At 35.6% G+C, this 26,386-nt stretch overlaps 1 protein-coding gene across 1 annotated transcript in view; it reads right to left on the bottom strand.

Moving 5' to 3' along the window:
- The window catches only part of WDR64 (WD repeat domain 64), a 113,553-nt gene that overhangs the window by 48,526 nt on the left and 38,641 nt on the right, over positions 1–26,386 (bottom strand). The window contains exons 10-12 of the mRNA XM_039883209.1: positions 21,690–21,769; positions 9,102–9,241; positions 1,080–1,206 (exon numbers count right to left, since the gene is read on the bottom strand). Coding sequence (XP_039739143.1) covers positions 1,080–1,206; positions 9,102–9,241; positions 21,690–21,769 — 347 coding nt within the window. The remainder of the gene's footprint in view (positions 1–1,079; positions 1,207–9,101; positions 9,242–21,689; positions 21,770–26,386) is intronic.

Below are 26,386 nucleotides of genomic sequence, written 5' to 3'. Positions count from 1 at the left end.
AATCTTGATTTTCTTTCCCTTTTTGTCTTGCTATTGAGTTCTTAGTTAATCTGATGAAAAATGAGATGGCAATGATGAGCCTGGTAACCAAACATGCAAGTTGGGACAGTAAGAGACAAAATTTGCTTGTAGTCATTAGTGTGCTATTTTTAGAGAAGGTAACATAGAGTGGGTGCTTACAACTAGAATTAAGTTCTGTTTAACAAGGTGGAAAATTATCTATCAGGCATAAAGTGCTAATTTATTCCTAATCCAGAAAAAAACTCAAAAGTTAAAAATAATTATATTCCCCAACAGCAAAGGTAGCAATAAACAGTTTCTTGCCCTAATTAATCCCAAAGGAAGTCAGAGCAGGTGGTCACTGGGAAAATGCCTAGGAAATGCATTCTGGGTTGGTGATCCAGAAGGAAGAAATATTAATATGGTTCATTTTTCTTCTAAAGCCTGAGGGTATGCATATAAACAGTGCTTAACTTAAATGCCTAGCAGGGTCCTTTGTCTCTTTAGTAAGCATGTGTTTCTAAGAGGCAACAAGAAAAAAGGAGGCAACACATCTGTTGGCATCAGCACTGGGGATCTGTCATTCGCAACTCTTTTCTCTCTCTCCACTGTTCTGTATCTAGAAGCATAAACAGGTAGGATGGTCAGCATCCTTCTTGCTGAGTAACTACAGTTTCGGTATCAGAATGCATGGGGCTAAATTGCCTCGCTGAAGAAACTGGTGCAGCCGCTCTAAGATGGACCATATTCCTGTTCCCAAGAGTCAAAACAGCTGAATTTGCCTTGTATTAGCAGCAGCTTACATCCCACTTTTCCGCTTAACGCATGCCACATCCTCTTAGGTTCAGGAACTTAGAGCACTGACACGATATTTACAGAGAAGTACAATTATACATTTTACCTACCAGCTGTGGAAATATAGGAAGGAGTAGAACTGAATGAAAGATCTACTTTGATAAATTAAGTTTTATAAATTCCCCTTCTAGTTGTGTTTTCCTTCAGGTTTGTGCACAAGTACTACCTAAGAAAGGTTAAAAGTCAAGATATGAGTTTTTTGGCCATTAACCGGGTCTGCTTACCTGTAATAAGCATGCCGTGATTGGAGTCATATATCATGGAATAAATCTGCATGTCCCCGGGGCCTCCTTGGCTGTCGTGGAAGACTTGTAATAGTGAAAGAGTCTGTATATCCCACACCCTGAAAACCTGGGGGAATAAAGAATACAGTTGTCCACTTTTACACTTTACCTTCTCCTCTCAAAGCTATTTACGTGGTGCATTTACAGAGTCTGTAATATGCTCTTCAAAATCTGCAGCAAAGAATGATTTATAGGATGAGCACACATTTGCTAAACTCTAATTTGGTTCACAGTTCGATTATTGCTCATCAATAGCAGGAAAATAGCAGTAGTGATTAAAAGTGTGCTTAAAGGAATTGAGTTTTTTTATCGTTACAGAAGGGAGGGGAAAATATAGTATTTATTATTCTTTAAGAATTTGTAGAAATAGTAAAAGACTAATTATGATGTGCAGTTCAAGTGAAGCCACATTTCTCTTTACAGTACGGATTAGAAAACAGAGGGAAGACATATTTTAGGTGGAGGCTTTTGAACTCTGCCCTTTCATGACTTACGGAGATGGAAACCTCTTACTAAACAAGGTTTCTAAGAATCTCTCCTTCCTCCTGCTCAAAGATATAAGAATTATATAAAGCAGATTTTAGGGATGGTGTAAATATAGTAAGAGTATGGGGAAATCGGTTATTAGAGTTCTCCTTTGAAGAAGGAAAGAATTATGTAATTACTAAACTAGAACTTGCGTCGATAAAAGAGAATGAAAGAATAAATTGAGCAAAACTAGGTCGAATTTACTCTGTCACTTGAAATAATTGGTCTTAGTCTTCATTTTCTTTTTTTCTTAGCAAGTTATAGTATGATTGAATTTCAAAAATAAATATGATTTCTTCAATGCTTATATTTCCTAGTATGCATTTGCCTTAAATAATATTTTTGTATTATAATAGCATTCAACTATTAAATTAGAGTATTTATTGAGTAAATGAATGATCATTTTATAGAACTACATATAAAATTTTAAAAAAGAGTTTTATTAATTGACTTTTTATTTGAGACACTTACAATTGAGTTAATTGAGTTCAAGACTTTGCTATTGTGAAGGCAGGTTGGTCCTTATATGTAGAAGCATAAAGGTGCCTAACTCATGTGATTTAGAGAACATTGGTAAGGAGCTTTCACTCACCTGTACACTCCCTATAAGCCAGTATTACCCAGAACTTGTACAATTGGAAGCCACTTCCTTTGTTCTAATAAAAAAGCAAATTTGGAGGGAGTAGCCAAAACATTGAAAATCATCAGTCTTTTGTATCATAAACAAGTATAATGGCCTATTTATGAATTTAGGTTCAGAGGCTAAAATGAGAGGGAAGTAGGGAAAAAAACCTAAAAATGGAATCAAAGAATGCCAAAGAAATTTGTCTCTGTTCAAATTGTTTCTGATTTCATTACTTTGGTTGAGAAGATTACAGGCAGTTTGATGGTTTCTTGATTTCAAGTTGCAAACCTAACTTTTGTGATTAGGTCCAATTGTCTAGGAGAATTGACCTTGATATTTTTGTCAATGCTAGGTTTTGTCATCAATGATTTTGGCAATTTTACTTTATTTTCTCAACTATGTTTTTAGTTCCTTTTAGACAGACATTATATAAAAAGATGTATACGCGCAGGGTCTCATACAATATTAGGCACTTAGCAGGGGCTAATATATTGATTGGGTGACTTATTTTAACACAGTAGGAAGTCAAGATTCTTAGCGATATAGCCCTGAGATACAACCAATTTACCAAGGAACAATGTCAGGCATTTTTGAGACTCACATCTGTTAAGAGATGAAAGTTAATGTCAATAGAAATATCCAGATAGTTACTTAGATAGGCTGTAATGAATGTGTGTGTGTGTGTGTGTATGCATGAGTGTGTGTATGCATGAGTGTGTGTAAGGGGTCTGAGGGTTCTAAAAGCTGGTAGGGGTAGGAGCTGAAGAGAATTTCTAGAGGATAACTTAGTATTATAAAGACATTGAAACAATATGAACCACAAACAAAATGGTCCCAAAGGGCAAAAATAAAAACACCATGGCTTATCTTAAGCAAATGTGTGACAACGACAGTGTCCCAGGTTATATAAAGAGTGACAGTCACAAACGAAAGGAAACTTAATGTAGGGGCTAGTTCCCCCTTGTCTTTGTAGGACCTAACTCCCATGGCTCAGAATCGTAAACAGAGTCTTCCTTTGAAGACTGTCAGTGAGCTGTCCGGGGGTGACAGACTGAAGGAAAATGATAAGGCCAGTACGTAAGCAAAAAGCATTGTAGATTGAGTACTGAATCCCAAAACATGTGCCCTCACCTCTTTTACTTAGTTCATATTTTTTCTTCCCAAATGTCCATTCATTTGATTAGCTAGTTTCCTAATATAGTTGTCTTCCCCCCCCCAAATTTTCCTACAGTCAGTCTGAGGAAAATTTTGAAACAGGTAATTCTTACTCTTGAGTATGTTGCAAATCACAGTTTGCCCCAAAATGAAATGTTCCAAACAGCAGAGCCAGGAAATAACAAGGGAAGTACTGAAACTAGACTCTCAATCATGGATGTTTCTAATTATCCAAAAAGTAAAAACAAACAAACTTGAATTTATATCATATACAATAATCCCTTCCCCCCTGCCAAAATAAGAGCAAAAGGAGCTAAAGCCAAAAAAGACTTCTTATTTTTACAACTTAAAGATAACGTATTTTAAAGGGTCAGCTTTTCTTCCTATCCCTAGGTCTATTTCAAATGTACACATCTCCCACTCACCAATAAGAGAAGAAATGCATTTTCCTCTTGGTGAAGATTTCATGGAGGACACGATATATCACTTAGATTTAAAGGATAGAATAGCTGGGTATATGAGGAGAACTGTTTCAGACAAAGGTAGGAAAGCACAAAGCCTTTGGAGACAAGTTTGGTGAGGTTTAGAATGTCTGAAGGCAAATGAGTAGAAACAAAGCTGAAAAGATGTGTAGTTTCTAATCATAGAGGATACCTTATAAAAGAGAAAAGTAAATTTGAATTTATTTGTAAGCCATAAAATGCCTTTGAAGATACGGAAAAAGGCACTGACAAGATTATAAATGGGTTACAGGATGATGGACATGCAGTATAATATTTGGATGATTTGGTGATGGAAGAGACTGAAATAGGAGGACTACGCATGTTCCCCTCAGCAAGTTTGAATTAAGTCATGGATGTGGGAAGAAGAATGAGGTGATGGATATGAAAAATATTTCAGAGATTGAAGACTAATCAGTGGTAGGGGTTAGGGAGGCAGGAGTTTCAAAAGTGACTTTGAAGTTGATCATGATTTACTGGGAAACAAATGATACCATTTACAGCCAGGAGAAATCAAAAGTCAGAAAATGTGACTTTTGATTTCTCCTGGCTGTAAATGGTATCATTTGTTTGAAGTGGAAAATAATATTTGAAGTGGAAAATAATAAGTTCAGTTTTAGATATGCAGATTATTTTAAGGATAAATAAGAACTAACTGGTTTGTAGATGAGAAAAAGAAACCTTGAGGATAGAGAAATTGGGCATGAGAAGAAGAAAAATCATGGTTAATGAAACAAAGTTCCTGATATTAGATAGTTCCTGGGGCGGTATTAGATTACGAGCAGAAGAGGAGGGATTTGATGTGGGTAGGAAGAGAAATGCTTATACTTGGGCAAGAGCAAAATAAGAGAAAGTAGGTAAATAAACATTTTGAGGTAGAAATGAGAGAAGGTAATAAAGTCACTTTAAAATTCTCAAGTAGAAGGTGAGGCACCTATTTCAGGACACTTTTTCTTGCTCTAAGGCACAGCCCACAGCCTTGTCAACTTCATCTTTTCTTGGGTTCCTTCATAGAACTTCCAAAGTAAAAATGTAAGAAAAATAATAAGTTTTAAACACCCACTTGTAATCTGTTAAAAATCATCAAAGCGTGTACATATCTTCTCATAGAAAAAAAAAGAGAAATTGTAACAGAGTGAAATGTTAGACCTCTCTGATTCTATCTTGTCCAAGCCTGTTTTGTTCTCATGGCCTTCAGGTCAATAGCTTCTGCTTAGTCTTGCACCCAGACATGCTAATGATTAGAGGAATTCTGATTGTGGCTTGAATTTTGCAAAAACAGAAAGTAACTCTCTCAAGGAGATAAGGGTAGTATGTGCACAAATAATGATTGTTTATCAAAGATTCACAGGAACTTCATGACCAGACTCAGATCAACTAGAATCAACAGGCTAAGAACTAAGAAATTCCACAGACTTCCTTGGACTCCTGCTGGCACCCAGATGTCTGTAGACATCAATTGACCTCAAATCCCTTCCATTTTTCCCTTCTCTTGATATGAAAGAAGCTTGAATTCTGTACTTTCTTAAGATGGTCCTTTAGAATGCTAGTTCGCCATCTTCTCAGCTTGCTGGCTCTCTGAATAAAGTCACTTTCCTTGCCCCAACACCTTGTCGCTTGACTTACTGACTGTTGTAAGTCAACTCAGTCACAAAATAACCTTTAGTAGCTAGAGCAGTTCTTGAGAACTATTGTTCCCATTGGTTTTGTTAATGAAATGTGAAAAAGTGAAGTTTACATTTCTCTCTGTATTTTTTAATGCTTGCCAATTCTTCAAGAGTAGTAGATGTGGCATAGCCATTAAAACACTTGAGCTATATGACTAGAAATACAATTTTAGTAGCTAGAGGAGAAATGTAATTTTATCAGTTGCAGAAGAAAATAATACCCTAGTGGAAAGTCCGCAAAAATAGGAAGAAAGATGAAAATATGTTTTAAGAATTTAGGAAAAGGAATGGAGTAAACACATCACTAGCCACAGTGACTTATTAAGGCTTGATGTGATGAAAGCTAATTTATATGAAGTAATTTGGAGGAATGTTAGATGTGTCAAACCTGTTACTTTTGCTATTATTAATAATAATAATAAACAATAACAACAACAGTTTCAGCAAAAACATGGATGTGCCTAGTTTGCTGTTCTTTCTGCCTAAATTTCTCTTTTCTCAGATCTTCAAGGGGCTGACTCCTCTGGTTATTCAGTTTTCAGCGTTGATGTCACCTCCTCAGAGGTGATAATCACATCACATTATTGTGTTTTCCATTCATTATAATACTTACCATACTGTTTTCTTATGTATTTGCTACTTTGCCTGTTTCTTTCTCTCTTCCCCTAGAATGTAAATTTCCTGTGAAAGTGGCTTTATCTGCCCTGTTTAATGTTCTCTCTTTAGAAACCTAGAACAGTACTTCAAGAAATAAATGCTTGCTGAATAAGCAAATGGATGCTCCCATTTAATCTTTATAACAACCCTGTGGGCTAAGCACTACAGCATTTCACAAATGAAAAAACCAAGATGTGAGTAATTTGCCCAAGTGGAGCTGGGGGATGCTGGAATGAACATCATCAAGACAACCATCGCATTTAAAAGAAATTGGAAAGCTTATTTCCTCTGTCTTTTCACCTCAGGGCATGAATGGCTTAAACTTTTGCTAGAAAGAAAACTTATCTTTCTTTAAATTTTCCAGAGGAGCTTCCAGGTTTCAATTCATAACATATTTTTGTTTTAGCGTCTCAAAACTTTCTCTGTCTTTCCAGTATCATTTTAAAAATTAAAAATAGTTTCCTTCTTATAAAAGCAATGTACATTTGCTTTAAAAATAGGTAAGAAAAAAACAAAAAAAAGAAAAAGTTAAATCAATCCACAGTTTTAGCAACCAGGTAATCACTAATATCTTTGCTGTTAATCACCCTGATAATACATGATAGACAAAAACATATTTTAAAATGGGTTTTCTTACATACTGTTCTATTATATTTCACATAATATATTGCTTATATATTTTCATATCAATATTCATCCATAAAAATCTCAAAAACCTATATGATATGATGTTATATAACATAAAAGAATATGTCATAACTTACTGAATCAAAGCCTTCTTTTTAGGTATTGAATTTCTTACTCCCCTTCCCTTCCCTCCTTTTTTTTGTTCTTTCCTTCTTTCCTTTTTTTCTTTTGTTCCTTTTTATTTCTTTAATCAATATAAGCAATCGTGTAATGAACACCACTTTGCATAGATCTTTGGGCACTTACCTGATTATTTTATTAGAATAAACACCCAAAAAGTTTTTGCCAGCTTTATCCCCGATGACACTATGTAAGCACACTGTATTTTCTGCCCTCATCTCTCCTCCATCCTCCTTTTTCCCCCTACTGCTTTGTTAAATTTTTTTTTTTGTTTAAGAATATTATTTAAGACCAGGGGGATCACTTTGTAAGTTATACAAATGTCTAACCACTATGCTGTACAGTTAAAACTAATATGATGTTGAATGTCAACTGTAATTCAAAACAAATTTCAAATAAAGGATTTTATTCCAGTTTTTGTCACTTTCATTGCATTTTTGCCCGCCCCTCCTCCCCCAATGCTATCTGTCTTTAATCTTTTTTATGTGTAGAGGGAGGCCATCCAAGGTGAGGACAGATATGGGATTGGCTACAGTTAGACACTAAGGTATCTATGTGACCTTGTACAGATTATTTAGATCTCATTTTTCTGTACATATGTGATATTTTCTGTAAATACGTGATACTTTACAGGGTTGTTACTAGCATCGAACAAGTTGTGTATGCAAAATACTTAGCATAGTGCCTGGTACTTAATGACATTTGATAAATGATAGCTACTATAAGTTACAGAAGTTTGAATATTTATGTAGTCACATTAATTTTTCCTTAAGCCATAGGCATTATGCTTAGAAACTACCTTAAGGCTATGGGAATATTCATTGTGTTTTCTTCTGGAAAATTCTAGGACTTTTGTAGTTTTGTATTTTACGTTTAACATCTTTAATCCATATAAAATGTATTTTGCTGTTTTTTGTAAAGTGATGATCTGATTACATATCTTTTCCTTATACAGTTAATCAGTTTTCCCAACATTTAATGAACAAAACCACCTTTTGCTCACAGGTTTGAAATGCTACTTTTATCATATACAAAATTCCCACACACACATAAACTAATTCTTGCATTTTCTCTTTTGTTTCAAAGATGTTTCAACTGCTCTATTTTATTTACTGTGGCTTTATAATATGTTTTAATAAACATCTAACAGGGACAGTGACATCTTATATTTTACAAAGATTCTAGCATATTCTTGTATATCAATATTTTTACATTAAGTTTAAACTTGGAAAACTGATATTTAAATAATCCTAAGTAGCATTAAATATATAGCTTAATTCAATGGAGAGTACCTTACAGCACAATATTCCCATGCAGAAATGTAGAATGTTCCTCCATTTGTGGTCTTAAATGAAAGAACCTCAGAAAATCTTCATGGTTATCTTATATTCATAATGAATATTGCTTGTTAAGGTTATTTTAAAGTATTTCATAGTTTTTTGCCCCTGTGAATGCTACACCTTTGACCAGTTTTTCCCCTGACTGGTTACTGCTCTTACCTAGAAATTTATTTTTATAAATGACCAACCGCTTCATTAAACTCACCTATTCTAAAATTTTAAGCTGATTTTATTAATATTTGCAAGCAATCACATTATTTGCAAAGATAATAATTTAGCCTCCTCATTTCTAACATTCACAACTCACTTTCTCTTATTTTATTACATTGGTTAGACAGTAAAACACTGTTCAAGAGCAGCAGCAATAAGAGAAATCCTTATTTTATCTGTATTTAATGATGCCACGATGGGAAGCTCTCGTGTACTTTGCTATGGTGGGTAATACTGGCTCTCTCCCCAGTACTGTATTCGTCCTGGCTTTTCCTTAATGAAACGTGCCCTTCCTTACGCTGCAAGGAACAGAAACAGAGAACAGTGGCTAAGCATTTCCTCCTCCAGATCGATAATTTTTTCTCAGTGACTATCAGCTTTTTCAGTCAAAAACTGTATGTAGTCTCGACTTTCCAATAGTTGATTTCAAAGGAAAAATTGGTTTTGTTTCTTTTTGGTTTTCTTTTTGTTACCTTTGCAGAGGAAAGGCTGATGACGAGTTGATCCTTCTCATTCGTTACTATCTCGGTGATACTGAACATGTGCCCCACAAGTTTGCCCACTGGCTTGGTGCTGATATTGGGGTGCCACAGCCGGAGCACCTTATCTTCTCCTGAAAAGGATATGGAACAGTTACGTATTTTCTCAGGGTACAGGTGGTCACAGTTTAGAGCCTGTCTCTCACAATCATATCCTTATCTTTCTTTTAATAGCTAATTGTAGTCTGTTTTTTCCAGGATGCAGTCTGTGATTGACTTGCTAAGAGGCGAGCCTTGTTTGGGATCTGCTGCTTCTTGTTCCCACTTTTTTGGTGATAATTGTATTTACACATACAAACTTGAATTCCCATAAATATTTTATGAGTCTTTTACCTGACTCAGTTCTTCTCTGCTCATTCCTACATTAATGCATTATTTATACTTCATTTACTTCCCAAAAGTATTTAAGGCAGCTGTTCTCTTGTTTTCACATTCTTAAATTATGCAAACATTATAATAATAAAAGAAATCAAAGGAAGAGGAAAATTGCACATAATTTATATAGTAACAAATCAACCGTTTTCATTATTCCATCTTCTTTTTTAACATATATTTATCCTTAAGCATATATAATTTATATGTAGTTACTATTATAGCATAGATACTGTTTTTATAATTGTTAAAATCATGCAGGTTTATGATAAAAGATTTATACAATATAAAAAGGGTATAATTTTTATTTAAAAAAATCTTCCCCCATAATCTCTAGGTCCACTTCTCTTTTTCTTTTTTTTCTCTTTTACAAATAAACGTTTTTATTTTCAGAATTAAGAATAATACTTTTTCATTCATATTTAAATACTTTAAATTATTTTCTCAAAGTACTCAGGAAGATTACATTTCTCAACAACAAAAAAATCACTGTTACTAATTTTTATCTTTGATACACACATAAAATATGTTATAAATGTTGACAAAATACAAAAATCACTGTTTTAGTATGTATTTATACAGCATGAAATATTAAATGCACAGAGAGAGATGAATTAAAATTTCGTGGAGCGGGTTTGTCGTTTTGTTACAGATTGAAGGGAAAGGTGCTTTCTTTTTCTTCCTAACTTCACTGAGATATAATTGACATATAACACTGTATAAGTTTAAGGTGTGCAGTGTGATTATTTGATATTTGTATATATTGTAAAGCGATTACCATAAGGTTAGTTGACACATCTGTCACCTACCAGTTACCTTTTTTATTTCCCGTGATGAGAAATTTTAAGATTTACTCTCTTTGTAACTTACAATTACCCAATTTGGTGTTAACTACAGTCACTAGCTGTACATTAGATCCCAGAACTTACTCATCTTATTACCAAACATTTGTGCCTTTTTAAAAATATTTTATTTATATGGTATGTTTCTCCTTTTGGATTATTTTATGAGGATGAATTCCCAAGAGTGAGATTACTAAAATAAGGGCTATCAACAATTGTATGACTTTAAAACATATCGTTAGGTTGCTTTCCAAAATGGCTGTGCCAAATTCCAAGGCCATCAACTATATACTCATATACCAGTTTCATCAAACTCTGTCTAGTACATGGCTATTATCATGATTTAAAATATTTGCTATTTTAATAGGTCTAAAATGATAGTCCGTTTTAATTAAATTTATATGATAGCTAATATTAAGTATTTTCTCCCAAGTGTATCTGCTAATTGTATCTCCTTTTGTGAATTATTTGACCATATCCTTTACTCATGATCTGTTTAAATTCTGGTGATATTAAAAAGTAAAATTAAAAAATTTATTATCATGCACTCACATACACATACATACACACACACACATCTAGTTTAATCATAAAGACTGGTTACCTGTTATATAATCCAAATCATATATCACAAAAGAAAGAAACTAACTCCTAAAGATTCAGAGATATTAATTAAATGATTTAATTTAATAATTTAAATGATATTTGTTCAGAGTTACATATCAGATAATGGTATTGTATTAGGAATACTATGATGCATTCTTAAACATCTTATTTATTACCAAAGACCTTTAGAGCACTAGGGAAAAAAGATGTATAATAGCATTATAACCTAAGTTATAATTTACATATAAGCTAAATTATAAGTCACAATTTATATATAAAATATCCAAAATTCAGCATGGTAATTTTAGTTAATCGGGTAGCATATATCTAGTCACCCACAGGATAGATTTGCTGATGTAAAAGTACTTATACACACTGAAAGACCAGTTAAGTATGAAGCAGAATTAGGTAACTTAATAGCTGGATAGTCATAAGCCAGGCAAATGTGATAGACATAAGTGCTTCCATAACTCTATGATTATTCTGTTGGGCTCCATGAAAAATAAACATAATATTTTCTCTACCTTTTCCTTTTTAAGTATTTCAATCCATCTTTCAAATCTTAGCATAGCTGTCCCTCTAAGAATATTTCAGAATCTTTTTATAACCTTCAAAATTGAGTGCCCTGCTTATGTGCTTTTTACTCTCATCATATATTTTCACTTTTACAAATATTGTTTTATAATCTCATTCTTTTTTAAGAACACAAAAGATCCATATTTCCAAATAAATTTAATTATTTTTATTTTCCAAATACGGTTTGGCATAAAATATTAGTTTCAGATATATAACACAGTGATTAGACTTATATATAACTTATGAAATGATCACTCTGATAAATCTAGTACCCATCTGACACCATACATAGTTATTACAATATTATCGACTATATTTCTTATGCTATACTTTACATTCCCCTATTTTGTAACTACCAATTTAATACCTTAATCCTTTCTCCTTTTTCACTCATCCCCATAACCCCCTCCTATCTGGCAACCATAAAATGTTCTCTTATTTGTGAGTTTGTTTCTGTTTTGTTTATTTTGTTCTTTATGTTCCGCATGTAAGTAAAATCTTATGGCATTTGTCTTTCACTGTCTGACTTACTCCACTCAGCACGATACCCTCTAGGTCCACCCATGCTGTATCAGATGGCAAGATTTCATTTTTTTTTTTTATGGCTGAGTAATATTCCATTGTATATATGTACCACTTCTTTATACATTCACCCACTGATGAACACCAAGGTTGCCTCTATATCTTAGCTATTGCAAATAATGCGGCAATGAACATATGAATGTACATGTTCCTTTTATGTAGTGTTTTGTGTTTCTTTTAATAAATACTCAGAAGTAGAATTACTGAGTCCTTCTTTGTCTCTTGTTATAGCCTTTGTTTTAAAGTCTATTTTGTCTGGTATAAGTATTGCTACCCCAGCTTTTTTTTTTCTGTTTTTATTTTCATGAAAAATCTTTTTCCATCTCTTTACTTTTAGTTTGTGTGTGTCTTTTGATCTAAAGTGAGTCTTTTGTAGGTGGCATATGTAAGAGTCTTGTTTTCTTATCCATTTAGCTACCTTATATTTTGATTGGTGTGTATTCATTTTTTTTATATTTAAAGTAATTATTGATAAATAAGTAGTTATTGCCATTTTATTTCTCATTTTTTAATATATATGTTTTTATTCTTCTTCTTAAAGAAGTCCCTCTAACATTTCTTGTAATACTGGTTTGATGTTGATGAATTCCTTTAGCTTTTTTTTTTTATCTGGTAAGCTTTTTTCTGTCCTTCAATTCTAAATGACGGTTTTGCTGGGTAGAGTAATCTTGGTTATAGGTCCTTGTTTTTTCATCACTTTAAATATTTTATTCCAATCCCTTCTGGCCTGCAAAGTTTCTGTTGAGAAATCAGCTGACAGTATTATGGGAGCTCTCTTGTAGTAACTATCTGCCTTTCTTCTTGCTGATTTTGAGGTTCTTTCCTTGTCTTTAACCTTTGGTATTTTAATTATGTCTTGATGTGGGCCTCTTTGAGTTCATCTTGTTTGGGACTCTCTGCACTTCTTGGGCTTGTATGTCTATTTCCTTTGGCAGGTTAGACATTATTTCAGTCATTATTTCTTCAAATAGATTTTCAGTTTCTTGTTCTCTCAATTTTCCTTCTGGCATCCCTATGATGAGTATGTTGTTACACTTGATGTTGTCCCAGAGGCCCCTTAAACTATCCTCATTTTTTTTGGATTCTTTGTTCTTGTTGATATTCTGATTGGGTGTTTTCTGCTACCTTACTTTCCAAATCGCTGATTTGATCCACTGCTTTATCTAATCTACCGTTGATTCTCTCTAACGTATTCTTCATTTCAGTTATTGTAGTTTTCATTTCTGACTGGTTCTTTTTTATGTTTTCTATCTCCTTGTTAAAGTTCTCACTGAGTTCGTCTACTCTTCCCTTAAGTTCACTGATTATCCTTAGAAACAGTGTTTTAAATCTGCATGTGTTAGATTGCTTGTCTCCGTTTTGTTGAGTTCTTTTTCTGAAATTTTGTTCTGTACTTTCATTTGGGACATCTTTGTTTGTCTCCTTTTGGCTGCCTCCTGTGTTTGTTTCTTTGTATTAGGTAGAGCTGCTTTATCTCTCAGTCTTGGTAGAATGTAGTAGGTGTCTTGTGGGACCAAGTGGTGCAGTCTCCCTGTTCACCTGAGCCGGGTGCTCCAGGGCTGTCCCTTGTGTGGATTCTGCATGCCTTCCTGTTGTAGCTGAAACTTGATTGCCATTGGCACATCAGTGGGAGGGATTTACTCTTAGGCTGATGGGTTATGAGGACTGGCTTTGACCACAGTGGAAGAGCTCTTGTTCAGAGGCTGACACTAAGGAGGAGCAGGATTTTTTTTTATTGGAACTCTGGTGTCTGCTGTGTCTGCCCTTTGGGTGCATCATTTGTAGAGGTGATTGGGTGTTGCTTTGGTTTGGTGTGAAGCTAGTCACTGAGTGTGTTGGTTCTGAGGTCTCTTGGGAGGGACTCTGAATCAGGCCAAAGTCAGCTTCTGCCTGTGCTCTGCCCAGGGTCATTTGATATGAGCCACCAAGAAATCTGTAGATGGTTGCCATTTGTGCTGGGCTTAGAGGTTCCTGGGAGAGGCTAAGCTGCAAACTGAGGCCAGCTGCTACTAGTACCAGCCTTGGGGTTGCTTAGTAAGAGGTATGGGGCACCAAGGCCAGATGTTGCTTGTTTGGGGTTTGTAAACATTTGAGAGATTTTAAGACAGTTTGCAGTATGAGCCAAGACAGACCATTTGTTGGAAAAACCACTGCAAGTGGCTTGGGCGGGCCTGCATGCTGGGTGAGATGAGATCTCAGGGAATCACTAGGGCAGGACGAATGGTGTCAGCTGGGTTGATGGAGATTTAGATATTGTGCCCACCTGCGTCCACACACAGGGTGGGGGATGGCGCAACAAAGGAACAATGGCTTCTGCCAGCACTTCTGTCTGGGAGGAAGCTGCACTTCCAGGTCTCGCCCTAAAGCCAGTTCTTGTCTTGTGTCTTGTGTGCATTTCAGCTGCTATTCCAGTGCTGGAGCTCATAGGGAGTGAGTGGGTCAGTAAGGAAGCACAAGCCCCTTAAGAGGAATGCCTGGGACTCTAGCCACCGTCCCTCTCACTCAGAAACAATTTCCATTGGTTTTTACAGCCAGAAGTTGTGGGGACTTCTCTTCATGTCCTGGTTGGGCCTGGGACTCCTTGCTTCTCAGTGGGACCTCTGTAGCCGAGACATCCCTCCTGATTTTTAATCACCACACATCGATGTGGGATTAGCTTGTTCTGCATCTCTGCTTCTCCAACCAGTCTTGAGGTGGCTTCTTCTGTATGTTACCAGTTGTAGGACTTCTGTTCAGCTATACTCAGGTGACTCCCAGTGATGGTTGTTCTGTAGTTTAGTAGTAATTTTGATGTGGTAATGAGAGGAAGCAAGCACAGCATTTACCTACTCCACCATCTTGACCAAAATTCTCTTCTCATCTCTTATAATTGAAATTATATTTGTCTGGACCATTCACTAGATTTTAAGTGTCTTAAGGGAAGAACTTTGTGTTGTTTATTGTGGTATCTCTAGTATGTAAACTACAGTAGGAGTTCAACAGGTATTTAGTGAACAACTTCAATAACTTCAGAGTTAAAATGATGACTCCTAGCTTAGAGTTTTAACTATCAAGTGGCAAAAAAAAAAAAAGAGAGAGAAAACATGTATCTAAACAAAACACAAATCTTTGTTGAGTGTTCACGTGATTCCTTTGGCACGGTCAGCTGTTTCATTTCTGAGGTTCTCAGATCCTGAAGTGTTTAGAGGCAGGCTAAAACAAAAAAAACTCAGAGCACAGCTGACTCTTAGTTTCCATTTCTCAGGCAACTGCTGTGGATTGAATTGTTACTCCCTCCATCCCAAATTAATATGTCGAACCCTTAACTCCAGTGTGATGGAATTTGAAAATGGGAGATGATTGGGTTTAAAGGAAGTCCAGAGACTGAGGTTCTAATGATTAAATTAGTGCCTTTATAAGATGACACATCAGGGAGCTTGCTTTCTCTTTGTATGTGCCATATGAGGATATAGTGAGAAAACAGCCATCTACAAGCCAGGAAGAGAGCCCTCACTAGAAATCAACCTTGCTAGTATCTTGATGTTGGACTTCTCCTCTAGAACTGTGAGAAAAAAAAATTTCTATTGTTAAAGCTACCCAGTCCAGTCTATGATATTTTGTTATGGCAGCCTGAGCTGACCAAGACAGCAATATTTTTAGGATTATTGGTAGGTATGTGGGAAATTTTCTTAAATTCAATATTTCCACGTTACCCTTCCTAACAACAAAAAGAAAAATTTCTTGAGAAATTATTGTATACTCGGCATTTGGCTAGATGTTGAGGTTACAAATAAATTCTAGATATTGACCTTATCAAAAGTCTTCTTTTTCAGAAGTCCAAAACTTATACCCTTTTAGACTTAGTTCCAATATTTCCTCCATAATACCTTCCCTGATCACCTTCTCCAGCTGCAGGTGGGGTTAAGATTTCTTCCGTGTTCTTAGGGTGTTTTCTTTAGATTTTTTTGATAGCACAAACTTTATTCAGTTATAATTGTTTACTTATGTATCTATTTACCCATTATTAGTGAGACTTATATTTCTTATTTATAACAGTATTTGACAAATAGTAAGTCTTTAATACATGTTTGCTAAGTAAATTAGTTAGCAAGTAGAGTCATTCATGAAGTAGTTAAGAATATATATTTCGAGTAAGTCTGCCTTGATTGAAACCTTGTTCTAACACCTACTAGCTTTATGACTTTCAGTAAGACACTTCTCTGCGTCTAAATTTCCTCATCTATGTAATGAGATAAATGGAACTTATGTCATAGCTTTATTGTGAAGATTAAATAGGATCATACATGTGTAACACTGAACAGCTCCTAGATGGTGAGCTTGTTATTACTACTGCTACTATTCTTATTCTAGGTCCTGCCTTGTACAATTCATCTTACAAAATATTTAGGGGAAAGAGAGGGGAACTGAGACACAGATACATGAAATATGGTCCATGTCTTGAGAGTTTATAATCTAGTAGTAGCAATAAGGCAAGGATGAAAGATATACAGGTAAAGTAAAAATTCATAGAAAATATTTTGACACTGAAGATAGAACATGATACTATAAATAATATATTATGATTCATAAAGGGTTAATTTCTTGTTTGTTATTTTTTATTTATTTTTATCTGTTTTATTGTTAAACTAGTATTTAAATAAGGCCACATATAAGGATAGGGTTTCTTTCCTATTGCAAGTTCTTAGCTTAGTCGAGTGAGTCTCTTGACAAAAGTGCATCTCTCTTGATGAGATAAGTGAGCTCAGAAAAACAAGAGAGAAAGAGCCTATAGCGAACCCAGTTATAGTGGTCCAAGAATAACAAGGGGCTGGGAGCAAAGAGGACAGGCTCAATTCTCCCAGCTAACTAGTTGCGTAAGTTGTAGCAAATCACTTTTTTTTCTGGAGTCTTAATTTCCTTATCTGTAAAATTTTGATCTCTAAGATTCCTTCCACATCTAAAGTTTTATGACTGTGTGCTCTAGAGAGAGAGATTACCACAGTATGAGTAGATAGCAATCTGGAATTTTTAAGGGTAATGAGAAAAACTCCAGATTAGCAGTTAAATGATTCAAACCGAATAATTCCAATAATGTGGAATCTTGCCTGTATTTGCTTTTCTCTGGCAATGGCCAAGAAGTATCACAGTACAGTATTCAGGTATGTTCAGAACCTGAGCCTCAGATCCATAGGTAGTCCTAGATAACATTGGCTGGGTCGCCTCCTGAAATGGGCTTTATCACTCCTGGAAGATGAGACCAGGCTATCTCCAGAAGAAAATCTATGATTCGTGTATCACATGAAGGATTCAGTGGATTTCCACCTGAGAAACGTTCAGGATTCTTAAACTAAGGACTTTGTCCAGTGTGCATTGTGAAGGAAACTCAATCTTCTAGAGGTTACCTATTAGCTACTACCAGAGGTCCTCCAGCTCTGCTTGCTTTTTATTGATAGTGATACAATCTTTATACAGTCTGTGTGGTGATGTTTTGAAGTCAGAATGAGCAGAAAGGGGCATGATACTAAGCTTTCAATGCCTACAGTATTTCATCTGTATGATCATTATTATTATTTACCTGTTGACTCATGCTGTACTTTGTATGATAGCCATCTTAAATATGTCTTATTTGTACTATTATATTTTGAATTCCTGAAGGTTAGAAATACAATCTGATTTTAATGACCTTTGTACTGCCTAGTCCATAGCAGCTGTGTAATAAATATTTTGGAATGAAACATTTACAAACATATGAAGAGACCCCAAAATATCTTAGATGGTAAATACTTGTTTTTATACACTTGACTTTACAAACTAGGAGTTTAATTTTAAAATGGCCAATGGAGACAACTATTGGGTAAAAAATTCTTAACGATCCCCAAAATAATGCTTAGGAAATTTGCAGGTTTTTTTGGTAAATACATTGTCCCATTTTGGCTTCTCCTCCTCCCCCTTCTTTTTTCTGCAAGAGCTTCCATTTTTTTCAAGCGCATTAAATGTCTGGGCACGTTTAACACATCCAATTACGCCTGGCAAAGCTGCTTTCATGGTATATTTTGAGTCATCAGCTGGTACATGCAGTACATTTAGCAATGTGCTTGTCTGAATCACTAATCAACAAGAGTATCCTCCTGAGAAAAATGTATTTTCAGTTATTGAAGGATTGCATTTTCTACTAATAGAGGCTACACAACTGTGACAATTCAATAAATTATGCATAGTGAAAATTATTAGTTGCTTGTCAGTCATACTGCTAAATGCTTTCTTGCCTTTGTAAGAGACCTAGACAGCCTATAATTAATAAGTATTAATAAGTTTTCAAAGCTGTATGGGAATCTTATAATATAATAAACACTGAGGTTAATGAGAGTCAAATGTCTTGATCCATTTGAAGTAGTTTGAATCCCAGAGCTTTATCAAACACATTTTTTCCCTAAAAATGAATAAAATATGTAAGATTACAAAGTCTATAAAAGCTGGTAAATTCTTATATTTTGTATTTTTTTTGTGTGTGAGAACAAAGGGTTATCCAAAGAAATTGGTTAAGATTTACATGACAGAACATCTTTTTGGAACAATAATATTTTAGAAATCAAATCTCACATTGGCCATGCATTTAAGTACCACTTTTTCAAAGGGTTTTGTGTGCAAGGTTTGAGTTGAAGTAGGTAGAAGGCTAGTGTTTTTAACCTAACTGAAGACATGTAGTGCTGGGTGCAGCATCCATCACAGTTTGATTCCCATGGTGATGCTTCCTCTCTCACCACTACTAATTTTTCCTTCCTTCATTTCTTGCAGTGCTCACCACCCACTTTTGACACATGGTCCAGGCCAGGAAACGTGCCCATTTCCATCACAAGTGATAATCCAAGATAGTCATCAACTCAGGAAGAGGCAATGAGGATTAAGAAATTGTGATACAAGCCTTCCACTCCTTCTTTTGGAAACATCTAATTTCAGTATTTGTTCCCTTATGTGTTCTAGATTCAGTATGGAGGTCCTTAAAAGATAATGTTAATTAGTGCATTTTAAACACCCAGAATCCTGTTTGTTTTTACATCATAGCTACCAAGCTTTGGGAAACTGGCTCCATCAGTTCAAGCCATGACTCCCATGTACAGCTCTGCATACTTCTTGTCCACATGCCTTTCTTTTTTTTGATGTCCTTAGTTGAAATTTAGAAGTTTATAGCCAATTAATGCTTTGTTTTCCTGAATACACAAATCTGTGACTATATATTGAATAAGTTCTAATTGGCAAATTGGGTTTGAAATTTTCCAGAGACTATTTCAGTTTATCTCTCAATGAACAGGAATTTCTTTAAACAATGGAATTGGAGTATTTTAAGCTCGAAGAGATCTTTGAATTTATGTAATCTAACCTCATTTTATCAGATAAGGAAAATGGGCAACAGGAAGAGAGTAATTGTTGAAAATCATACATTTGGTTAGTGGCCAGGCTATGACTAAACCCAGCTCTCCTACTGCATTGTTTTGATTTGTTTTGCTTTCCTATAGATTACTACATAATTTTTTGAAATAATATTTGAACCATAAACTAATTTAAAGTAAGTGGTTCAGAAGGCCCATAGTTGAGAACAGGCTAAATATAAACTTCAAATACACCATGTATTTGAAAAATATTAACTTTATGCCCTCGGGAAGCTCACCCAGTCGTGAAGTGAGAGCTCAGCATCTTTACACGTATCAACATCGGCCCTTGGAGCTGAGACAGGACACTCTTGGTAAGAAGACAAACATTGCCTGTTGTATGTGTTTGGGGGAAGGTATTTGAAGAAATCTTACATGGAAAGGGCCAACAGCACTTACTCATTTAAAATCTTGGCTTTTCTAATAAATATTTTTGCCCTAAACTCTTACCAAGTGGTACATTTGTTGATTTTTTTCTTTTGATAACAGTTTTCTTAAAAAAAAATTTTTTTTTGCTCTTTTCCTTTTTAAAATTCCAATCTCCAGTTCAGGCCATTTTCTTGATGTTTGCTTGGGTTTGTGTTTTTGTTTGCTTACTTCTTTCAAATCTAACAGCCTCTGAAGGTGACCCCGATCTCCTTGAGCTGCCACTGGGAGCTCCTCTCCTCCTACCTGCAGGCAACTCCAGAGTCCTCACATCCCCTTTCTCCAAATACCTGTTCTCTCACCAGAGGAATGTCGTCTTGGAAATGTTAGATCAGCCCTTGACATTTAAGTTCAAAACTGAGATTTCGTTTGCTCTCCTTTTTCCTAATTCTGTGTAGCTGTCAATACAGCCGCTATTCTTCCATTTCCCCACCTTCCAAACTAAGAGTTGGTTGATTCCTCTTATCCCCAATATCATTCTGTCTCTGGGTTTTATGAATAATGTATTTCCCACGTCTTTGAGGTTGGCTCTTTCTTCACTTTTTCCATGCCATCTACAATAATTCAGACCCTCACCATCTCACCCATGACTCCTGTAACAGCCTCCTAAATGGAATCTCAGATTTTGTTTTATTCCAACGAAACCTTCACACAACTGAACAAAGTAATTTTGCCAATGTGTTGTAAACGAATTAATATTTATCGAGAACCTACTGTGTACCAGGCACACATTAGTCTAATCTAAACACCACCATAGGAAGTTGGTGGTTTGTTATTGTAGTAGTATTATTGGGAAATTTGTATTGAGCACCTATTATGTGCAAGACACTGTTAAGTACTTTATTTGAATTTAATTCTTATAATAATCTTGTGACTAGGTACTGTTATCAGCTCCACTTACAGATGAGATTGAAAAACATAGAGAAGTTAAATAACCTGCCCAAGGCCATGCAACTCTCTAGCAAAAAAGCCAGGATTTGCATCTAGACGTCTGACTCTGGCCCTCAGGCTGAAAGCTTTGCATTGTATTAGAACCCTAGTATTAACAGATAAGGGTTTTGAGGCTCAAAGAATATTTCAGTCCTCTACTTTCTCCCACTTTCTTATATTATCTTCCCCTTACTCTCAGCAGATGACCTGGTTTCCTATCTTTTACCCCACTTAGCCCCTAAGTGTTGGCATTTTTCAAGACTCTTTTTGGCCCTCCTCTCTGTTAACTCTAAAGCATGCACTCTTGACTTTTTTGATCATGGACTCCTTTGCAATGTGATAAAATTTCAGAGTTTCTCTACAGAAAAATGTGCATAAACACAAGTGTCATTCAGCTTCAGGAGGCTTCAGGGTTCCTTTAAAGCCCACACATGTGTCCCAGGTGAGGAACACATGCTCTCACACATTGAAATAAGTTCTAGATAAAGATCTAAAGTTAAAATATAAAATGAAACAATAAAAACATTATTGTTATATACAGAACAATTTGTTTCACATATTCTTGGGCTAGAGAAGGCCTTTCGAAGTGTACCATCAAATCCAGAAGTCACAAAGAAAAAGGCTGATAGATTTGACTTTACATAAATTTAAAAATTCTCTAAAAGGTTTTTCCAGCAGTAAAATTTTATGACTTTATAAAAATTCTATAACTATGTTAATGAAGGAGAGCATTGTTTACAAAGTAGAAAATCTCTGTGCAATGTGAACTGTTGTTTTCTTACCTCCAGTGACAATCACATTTGCTTTTATACAGTAACAGAAAGTGTTTGCTCCTCTTGGCATGGAAAACTCTCTGACAGGCCTGGGAAACACAAATTTAATGTAAACCTTATATATTTTTCTTTGTGAAACTATTTATAATTTATAAATTATAGATTATAAATTAAAGATTGTGTTTAATAGGTTCACTTTTCAGTTGGTTATAAATCTATTTATACACAGAAAACATTACAAGTAATTATCAAATCCTCACTGACCCACAGAATCTATTTACTCCAAAAATGTGGTGATGTTAGCAAAGCACTTTGTGTTGTTTCTACTTAAGAAAAAAAATCCAGCCCTTCCCCTTGGGGTCGTGGTTGTGTTGGTGGTAAAGATGGACAGAGATATATCATGTTGTAATCGTGAAAGGATATTGGGTGGCAAATGATCCGTTGGGTAGCACATGTGCCAGGAACACATTTGGACACTTCCTCTTCTCTCACCACCCACATCCAACCTGCTATCAAGTCCTCCTGATTTTGCCTCTAAGATATACCTGACATCTCATCATTTCTTTCCGTTCTCACTGCAGTATCTTGGTTCAACCGTCCATCCCCTCTTACCAGAACTATGCACTAAACTGCTAATTTCTTAGCTTCCCTCCCCAAACCCCATTGTCATACTACAGCCGGAGTGATCTGTGTAAAACATGAATTAGATCACACCACTTTCTCTAGTGACTTCCTGACGCTCTAAGATGAGCCACATTTCTTTACCTGGCTTACCTAACCCTGGTAGTCGCGGTCACCTTTCTGGGCTCATCCCATACCCTCCTCTTCCCCACACTTTATGATCTAGCCACGATGTTCTCATTAGCTTCCTTCCTGGCTGTATGGAGCTTTTTCCCTCCTCAAGAGCTTCTGCACTTAATGGGCAAAGCTGTTCTTCCCCCAGATCCTAATCACATTAACAACCGTCCACCTGCAGGTATCAGCTTAAATGTTGCTTTCTCATAGAGGCCCATTCTATACATCACACTCCTACCCACACCAACTAAATAATGTCTTTTGCATTATTTTCTCTCCAATACCATGTTTTCCCTTAAGGCATATAATTTTAGTATATATGTTGGCCCATTTTGTCCATATAATTTTAGTATATATGTTGGCCCACCATATAATTTTAGTATATATGTTGGCCCATTTTGTCCATTCTGTAACAAAATAAAATGGAGATACCATGTGACTTTGAACATAGAAGGCTCCCAATAAATATTTGTTTGAATACCCTTAAGGGACAAATACCCAGTTGACAATACCATTTTCCAGAATCTCGAAGAACAGAATTGTATTGATTCTGCAAATTCCCTCTGACTTTTTCTCTAGCACTCTTGATATAATAGCACTTTTGAAAAGGAAACATTTTCTTTTTTTTCCCAGATTACTTATTTATTTATTGTTGAAGTCAAAACTAGAATTTAGCTCCCACAGACATCACTCAATTGATGTGGCTGCTTCCATCATGCCACATAGAAACAGAAGGAAAACTATTTTTCCAGAAATGCTTTTGGGGAAAATGTAGAAAAAGCTTTACATTGAAACTATAGACACAATGAAACTAACAAAAAAGTCCAAATTGACTTTTTAAAGCTTGCTTTGTCCATATAAAATAATATTAGTTAGGGGCATATTCACACAGAGCAAAACATTTTATAAATATCATTCACTGGTGTGAATACCGATTACATATTTTCATAGCAACAATTAAATAGATGGAAGTTCATCATTGGTTTTGCCTTTCTTCCTGAAATTAGGCAAATCAAAAAAAATAGTTTTATTATTAGTTTCAAGTATACAGTACATTGGTTCGACATTGATATAGTTTATAAATTGATTCTTCTGATTGCTCTTTCTCTCCTCTGGCTCTCCACCTTGCCATTATATTAGTGCTGACTGCATTCCCTCTGCCATGCTCCCCCTCTTGGTGACCATCTATCCACTAATTTGTACTTGAAAAAGAAACATTTTCTAAAAATTTCTTCAAAATATTTTTAAAAAAAGACACTCTACTGTCAAAAGACCTTGCCTGAATCACAGCATATTTCATCACAGTTTTTCCTTCTGTGTGACTCATATTTGCGAGCTCTAATCCAGAGGGAAGCTGGGTCATCAGAGGGAAGGTAAGGAGATAACTCTACAGGGGCATATGCTACGTGATTGGGGTTGTTTACTGAATGTAAAGTGATGTCTAGACATGAAGGCATTCCACGGGGACTGTGAGCTTGCTCAAGAACAAGGGCCGCTGAGTAAGCAGTGGGCCCTTCCATCTTTTCTCCCTTTGGTCATGGGAGTAGTTTGTGGGAGCAAGGGCAGAGGACAAGGAAGAAAGAATTTTCATTTTCTCCTTGATGATGTGGAGTAAGAAATTTCAGCGTTCCTCAGGTAAAGGTATTTTTTTTAATTGGTCCTCACTCTGGATTATCAGGTGTCATTGATCCACATTGTGTCCATTCCTAAGGGGCAAGGGAAGGTGTCGTAGAAAACTCTAGATCAGGAGTTGGCAAACTCTTTCTTTAAGGAACTGGATACTAAATATTAGACTTTGCCATATAGTCTCTGTTGCCACAACTACTCAACTCTGCTGATGTGGCAGGAAAATAGCCATAACTAATATGTAAATGAGAAAGTATGGCTGTGTTCCCATATGACTTCATGAGCAATAAAATCTGAATTTCATATAATTTCCATGGGTGATGATATATTATTTTTCTTTTGATTTTTTCAATCATTTTAAAATTTAAAAACTATTCTTAGTTTACATCTGTTACAAAAACAGATGGCCTGCTGGATTTGGCCCCTGGGGTTTTCTGACTCCTGTTCGAGATACAGGAACATGAAGCCCAAACCAGTACAGGCCTATAATAGCTCCACCTGTTCTCCGTATTCAAATTCTTTTTTTAAAAATGCTTTTTTAGTATCTTCATTAAGGAAAGAAAAGAGGAACTCACATTTATTCAGCAGTATGTGTGAGACGTTAAGTCAGGCACTTTATGTGAGTTAACTTAGGTAATTTTATAAGACTATAAGGTAAGTATATTTATTCCCCTTTACAGATGGAAAAATTGAAGCTGAGAAGAGCTAATTGTCACAAAACAATTGAGAAGTTCAATTGTCACAAAACTGGTGAGCGCTAGGACAAAAACCAGTTCTCTCTGGCTCCAGAGCAACCCTACCAAGGGGCACCATACACTTTCCAATCTGCCTCTGAGTTGGATAACTGATAAAAAGTAATGCTGAAGAGGGAATGCAGCTAGCGTTGATATGCTGGCTAGGTGGAGGCCAGGGGAGGGAAGGAGTGATTGGGGGGATTGTTTTATGAACTATATAGATGCCTAACCAATATACTGTATACTTGAAACTAATTTAAATAAATTTTTTTAAAAAATAACACTACAAAAATAAAAAAAGATAATGCCGAGCAGTTATTTGTTCATTTCCTGGAAATTGTCAAGCTATTGAAGGGTTAAAGTTTCAGCATATGTCTTGCAACAGGCCAACATACTTTACATAGCATAATTAACTACAGGTTTTTATTTTCTTGCTGGCACAAAACTCCATTTGTGAAATTGTCATGCGGAATTATAACCATAATAATAATAATTTTTGAAATGGAAATTTTTTGAGAGTTGTTTTTTTTCCCCAGCCTTATAGGGAGCTGTGCTGGCTCCCTTTTAACAGCTGGCCAATTACATATGAGTATAAATGCAGTTTCATCTGGTTCAGCTCAAGACTCATTATAGGAAATTACAGACATGGGAATGTGTTGACTCTTGGAATGGAGCAGATCTGATTCCCCTATTGAGATAATGCTCCAGTGGCCCTGGTGATTCAGGAGAACATGATTGCCCTGAATCACTTGAGAACTTGCTTTAGCTGCTAGATTTAGGCGGAGACTGGCCCAAGGAAGCAGTTGGAAAGCTCAGTCAGAATCTGACTGAATAAATCAATGATCACCATTTGCTGAGGCTGTCTGAGTGTTTTTATTTCACAGTTTCCTGACTCCCTTGGGCTGAATGTATCATCAACCAAATTCCAGGAGATATGGTAAATACTAGGAAGCTCAAAATTGGGCTCAAAGACAAACTCCTTATTATTGCAAAATATATGCTTTTCAAAGCAAAGCAGAAAGTACTGGCTAGTTGGAAAAACAGAACCTTTTAGATAATCTGAGTGTTTATAATCACTAAATACCAAATTTATGGAATACGACAGAGAGTAGAACTGGCACTATCTGATCCTTAAAGATTATGGGGTCAATTACATCTTGACGAAACTGGAAAAAAAATAAAATAACTTTTTTTCCTCCCTCCCAAAAGGGATTTGAGGGGTTGAAGGAAGAGAAGAAGTAAAAGGAAGAGTGGGTAGAATATTTTAGGCACCAAACATGTACAAAGTTCCATCATGGGGCATCCAGAGAGCAGCAAGAAGTTCGGAGTTATAGGAACCTAAGTACAGGCAGTGAAGAGCCGTGAAGAGAGTGAGGTAGAGAGGATTTGGGGCGCCAGACTATGGAAGTGCTATGGTAGGGGATGAAGAAATGTGAAAGGTTTTGAGATGGTCGGATATCATCTTCATACTCTGGAAGATAAATAGACAATAGTTTTGGCAGGGATAAATGTGAGGCAAATAAATAGTTAGAGATAAGAGCCTAGAGGGAT

This window comes from Pteropus medius, unplaced genomic scaffold (assembly GCF_902729225.1).
Source record: "Pteropus medius unplaced genomic scaffold, Ma_sr-lr_union100, whole genome shotgun sequence".
NCBI lineage: Eukaryota > Metazoa > Chordata > Mammalia > Chiroptera > Pteropodidae > Pteropus > Pteropus medius.
This window is presented reverse-complemented; position numbering and strand designations above follow the sequence as displayed.